This window comes from Ursus americanus, chromosome 31 (genome assembly GCF_024610735.1).
Source record: "Ursus americanus isolate L20-20 chromosome 31, mUrsAme1.1.p, whole genome shotgun sequence".
In the NCBI taxonomy this organism is placed as follows: Eukaryota; Metazoa; Chordata; class Mammalia; order Carnivora; family Ursidae; genus Ursus; species Ursus americanus.
In genome coordinates, this window is record NC_142157.1 from 12,011,528 (window position 1) to 12,017,599 (window position 6,072).

The window sequence follows — 6,072 nt, forward strand, 5'->3', positions numbered from 1 at the left end:
TGCTGCTCTCAGGATAGTTTCCTTGGCTCTAAGATGTGCAAGTTTTACTATTATATGTTGGGGCGTTGGTCTGTTCTTATTGATCTCTGCCTCTTTAACAGGAATACTATTTCCTTCCCCAGATTAGGAAAGTTCTCAGCTACGATTTACTCAAATATACCTTCTAGTCCTCTCTCTCTCTCTCTCCCCGCCCCCAAGGGATCCCAATAATTCTGACACTGGAACGTTTCATGGCATCATTGATCTCTCTAAGTGTTCTCATGGGTTTCTAGCTGTTTATCCCAGGCCTCTTTGGCTTCCTTCCTTTCTATCATCTTATCTTCTAGCTCACTAATTCATTCTTCTGCATCATTTACTCAGGCTGTCAGGGTATCCAGTTTAGACTGCTTCTCATTCATAGCATTTTTAAGTTTGTCCTGATTAGATCTCATTTCTGCCCTTAGAGATTCTATATTGTCACTAATATTTTTCTGAAGCCTAGATATTGACTTCATAATTGCTACTCTGAAGTCTACCTCTGACATCTTGCTTATATCCATATCCATTAGGCCTATGGCAGAGGCCATAGTCTCTGGTTCTTTTCTTTGTTGGGAGTTGTTCCTCTTAGTCACTCTGTTGAGGGGTGGTTGAGGGAATGTACAGAATCCAAAGTATTAACCACAATCCAAGCAAGATGCAGCCATTTTATGGGGACCTGAAGGTTGTCGTCCTCTTGTTCTTCCAGCCTGTCTTCTGGGGGAGGGGCCTGCTGCGCTGTTACTGGGACAACCCTGCTTAGGCAGAGTTGCCCTGCCCCCGTACCAGGGGTGGGCTCAGTGGAAACTGGTATTTTGAGTTTCTGTTCTATGGTGGCGTTCCTCGTCTCTTCCAAGAGTCAGAGCAAAAATGGCTGCACCCAAACCTCTGTCCAAGAGCAGAGAAATTGGGTCTGCTCTTCACTGAGCTCTCCAGGGCACAGTCTCCATTTCTGTATGTGCTGCTAAAAACTGCAGCCTCTCACAGTGGTGCACACCCACAGCAACTCTCTGAGAGGTCGACCCCAGGTCTGGGGCATGTCTCTGGCCTTTGTGCTTCTAAAACTGTGAGTGGTTCTGGGTTTGCATGCATGCACCCACAATTCCTGGATCCTATCTGGGCACTGCTCTAAGGCCCTTTCCGGGCTGCTACTGTTCTGCAAGTTTGTGCTTGGTTCCCAGTGTGGGATGCTTTTGTGCTCCAGTGTTATATCACTTTCCAGGTGCCAGCTGATGGTGGCTCCCTCCCCCTTCTGTTTATCTTCCGATATCTGCCCAGAGATTCATGACTCCACCCATCATAGCTCGTGACCAGCAGAGATTTTCTGCTTGTAGAGATCAAGATATATATTTTTACATCTCAGGCTGATTTCATGGGTGTTCAGAATCATTTGGTAGATATACAGCTACATTCAAGGGGCCAGTTGAAACAGGGTTCCCTATTCCTCCACCATCTTGCCTCCTCCACTCCATTCCAGGACTTTTAACGTATTTTTTTTACTGAAAATTGAATCTCTGGAAACCATTTATATCCCACTTTTATTACTTAGTATATCATATTTCCCTTTCCATTAACTAAAAAAATATGATTATAATTCCTGTTTAATGTATTGTTTTGGAAACTTTTCCCCTTAATTCCTGCTGCTTAACTAATTTTCCTATATTTATAATAATTCTAGAGTTATTGTCTACTTTCAAATATATTCTGAAAATTAATTACTCTGAATACGGTATACATGTGTATATGTGTGTACATGTGTGTACGTGTGTGTACATGTGTGTATGTATGTTGAGAGGAATACAGAAAAGGAAGAAAACAGACTTAATTTCCAGGTATTATTTTTTTTTTAAGATTTTATTTATTTATTTGACAGAGAGAGAGACAGCCAGTGAGAGGGAACACAGGCAGGAGGAGTGGGAGAGGAAGAAGCAGGCTGCCAGCAGAGGAGCCTGATGTGGGGCTCAATCCCAGGACTCTGGGATCATGCCCTGAGCTGAAGGCAGATGCTTAACGACTGAGCCACCCAGGCGCCCCTCCAGGTATTATTCTATAATTAAATCTTACTACGAGTACAGGTTTTTCTTTATTTCTTTTTTAAAAATATAAAAGCATTTGTGGGGCACCTGGGTGGCACAGCAGTTAAGCGTCTGCCTTCGGCTCAGGGTGTGATCCCGGCGTTATGGGATCGAGCCCCACATCAGGCTCCTCCACTATGAGCCTGCTTCTTCCTCTCCCACTCCCCCTGCTTGTGTTCCCTCTCTCGCTGGCTGTCTCTATCTCTGTCGAATAAATAAATAAATAAATAAATAAATAAATAAATAAATAAATCTTTAAAAATATAAAAGCATTTGTTAACTAGTGTGCATTTAAACAAAGCCTCTAAACTACAACACAATTATTTTATAAGTAAAACAATATTCCCATGGCATAGCTCATGAAAAGATCTATGACAACTCCATTTTATGAGTCACATTGAGACTCAGTTACCTCAAAGCATTCTGTGTGTATGTGTATGTATGTGTGTGTGTTTAATACTTGGATTCTGAACAAAGTCCTGGGGTCCAAAATCCTTTGGCTTTTTGAAAAACTGGATAATGGCCAGTTCATGCATCCCCTTACTGGGGGCCACTTATCTATCCTCTAAGTCAAGAGCTAAGAATTTTGCCTCCACAGTTTGTCTCTATTTTGATCCTTGGTTTTACAGAATTACTGTAAAGATATTTTAGCAAGTCTTCTGGTTTTTTGTTTGTTTGTTTTTGTTTTCCAAATGTTTCTATAAGGGAACAAGGGCCTGAAGTTTCCTAATCTGCCAAAGTGATGTCAGCCTTAATGTCTTTGCTTTCTAAGAGGTATTCATAATCATTTTATTCTATATTTTGTAAATTCCTTCATCAGAAATATTATATCTGCAGAGCTTTGTACTAAAAACCAGACTTCTCTAAATGTACCTCTCAGAGTGTACAGACATCTCAGACAATTTTTTTTTTAATAAATGGCATTGGCTTTGAAAACTGCATTAGGCCAGTACATATTAAGCTTGAGCATTTGCCATTCTGCTGACACCCCAAGCACTCATCTTTGTCAGAAAAGCTCTAACCCATGAAAATATACTCTTGAGTAGGATGTGGTGGTTTGTGGGAAGGAGACTAAGAGGCAGATTGTCAAAATACAATATTTCATCTCTGTCCAACCTAAGACAGGATCATATGACACGATTTCTGCCTGACAGTGGCTAACATAAGCAGGAAAAGTACATTTCTTTTCAAAGTTCCTTACATCTGGGTTTCATTACAAACTGGCTAATCTTTTCAGCATGCTCATTTTAAAAGCTCCAAAGCTTTTTCCTCCTCCAGTAACACAATAGCATTTCCAAATAACTTAATTCCACAGAAGATTCCTAATAAGCCTCTGCAAATGTTGTGATTAAAGAAATCTGGCCTAGAGCCACAAAGTGTTCTTATTTTTGTAGTTGAATAAGAAATTTCTGATGGCTGCACACAACTTTGAAAGAGTTGAGACATTTCAGGAAGAGACACACGTGATGTAGCCCATTGTCTAAACACTGCACTCACCATCCTGTAGAGCCCTTTTGTAAGATGAGAGATTTGGCCTAGTGGTTAGTTAGCTTGCCCTCTATCATATGGAATTTCCAAGCCCCTTCTTGATATTTTGTTCCTTCTGTAATTGATTAACACTACACCAGAGGTAGTGAAAAAAGTTCCATTCCCACATTTCAATGTTATTTTGGGAGATGCTACATTGGTAATTCTGACAACAATCATTTCTCAGATGACCTCTAAGAGCAAACATTTAAAAAATGAACTTGAACTGATCAGTAAACACAGGACATGGAGGTGCAAAATAACATTAGCTTTAAATTGGGTATATTCAATACTAGAGGTCATTTTTTAAAAAACACTGGAAAACCCATGCTAATGCTTTTATTAAAAGAAGATTTATAGTAGTAGTAAAAATAGGGAGGTTTTTTTGTTTTGTTTTGTTTTTCTTTTTCTTTTTTGGGGATGGGCAGGAAGTTGTAGTTTTTATTTAACATCTTCACAGGCATTTCCAAAACCAAAATTCTCTAGCAATTCTTTGTCCCAAAAGTTAGTAAAGGAGTTCTAAAGAAATTGTCTGTCAATTGCCTTAACATGTTAGATGTAAGTTCTGGAATCTCAACCATGTCTTGTATGATAGAGATCTGTCCAGGTAAATTTTTGTATTACTCAAGGACTGAACTTTATAAAACAGTGGTTGAGGAAACAGTTGTACATTATAGTTAATTAATTTAAGAAAATGTGTGGAATCAATTCTAGTTACAACTACTTCATAAGATGTTTTGAAACAAGAGGTCAAGTGCTCCATCACTATCCTCTAAATCTCAGATCCTTCTTTCATTTATGCCATTCTTACCGTGCTTGATTCTCCATTTTATCTTCCTGCTCATGGAGTTCACTCTGCAGGGCAACCGAAGTTTCCTGACTGGCTTGCATGCCTTTCATCTTGGCTAGAAGAAAAGTCTCTTTTCTTTCCTGGGGAAACAAATCATGATACTAGTAATAAATACAGCCGAAGTTCAAGGTAGATTTTCTTTTCAAGTGACCTCGGCTGCTAATCTAACTACCTCAAAGCATCTGCCAGATTCAATAATTTCTTTCCCAAGCTGGTGCCAGAACCAGGTTTCTAAAGTGAATATGTAAGTACTGACATAGCCAATACTAGTACTGGCTAAGCATATTATGCAAATCAAGGTGAAGGTGTGTGGCATTCACTGGAAGCAGCTTAAGAGACAGGGCGGCAACCCAGCACAGCTACCTTTATGACTATAACCTTCACATCTGGCCAACAGTGCCTGTTAGAACACTGTGAGGTAATGTCTCCATGGTTACAAGGTTCCAGTCTCTAAGCAATTATGTTGATGCTGCACCTGCTTTGTAGTTTGCAGACATTAAGTAGGGTAACTTGCTTTTAGGAGAGCCATACCTTTCACCAGACAAATTTGCCACCAAAATATTCAATAACCTATTTTGGATTTATGAGGGTCAAAGCTAGTATGTAAATATTTAGAGCGTTAGTCACTGTTTTTAATTTTTTTTTATTTTTGTTTGTTTTGTTTTGACAAATGCTCTTTGAACACTTGGAAATGGCCAAGCAGCAGGAACAGAAAACTTGTGTACTTTTCAGACAGAAAGAGACCTATTGGTAGAAGTAGTGAAATCAAAGCCAGGATATTTACATTCTTCTAGTTATGCCAGCAGTATGATTTAGAAGAAATCACTTAGTTCAGATTCTAATCTTGAATAAAATACTCACACTTAATGTTTTATGATAACAATGATAGAAGAATAAAATTAACACTGTACACTGTAGTAAGATAGATTAGCAATGATGATTACTGGATGAATAAATTCATTAAATAAATATTTATATAAGCATCTATTCTGTACCAGGAACCAGAGAGGTACTATGAATAAACAGTTCCTGCTTCAAGGAATAATGATAAAATGTTTTCCAATCTAGATTAGAAAATGGCTTCCATCATGGAATGATGAGCATTATTTTAAATACAAAGGACAATGAACAAAGTAACTATTTTAATAAATCAAAAGAAAAAGATTTCTTGTGGACCCTGTGAAATAGTAGCATAGGAGGATCCTAAACTCACCTCGTCACACAGATACTCCTAGATAACAGCCACATCAGTGTAACTAACCCAGAAAATGATCTGAAGACTGACAGAATAGACTCTCTACAGTTAATTGTAGAAAGGAGGCCACATCAGAAAATGGTGAAAAGGATGGAGCCCCAGTTGGGAACAAACCTAACCTGAGAGACTAACCACAAAGACTGGAGGGACACCACAAGTAAAGAAAAGGGAGAGGAACAGATCCCATACCAGACACCCCAGACATGTAGGACCTACACTGGGAAGATGAGTCCCCATAACATTTGGCTTTAAAAATCAGAGATGCTTAACTTTGTGAGTTTTTACAATCACTGGGGTTTAACACTGGGAATTTTTAAAAATCAGTGGGATCAGCTCCAGGAGGACCAGAG

The 6,072-nt window shown here is 39.0% G+C and overlaps 1 protein-coding gene across 1 annotated transcript in view; it reads right to left on the bottom strand.

Annotated features, from left to right (window-relative positions):
• The window catches only part of LOC123802276 (lamin tail domain-containing protein 1), a 47,049-nt gene extending 42,532 nt beyond the window's left edge, over positions 1-4,517 (bottom strand). The window contains exon 1 of the mRNA XM_087857659.1: positions 4,429-4,517. Within this exon, the coding sequence (XP_087713785.1) occupies positions 4,429-4,517 (89 nt within the window). The remainder of the gene's footprint in view (positions 1-4,428) is intronic.
• Positions 4,518-6,072: the final 1,555 nt, after the last annotated feature.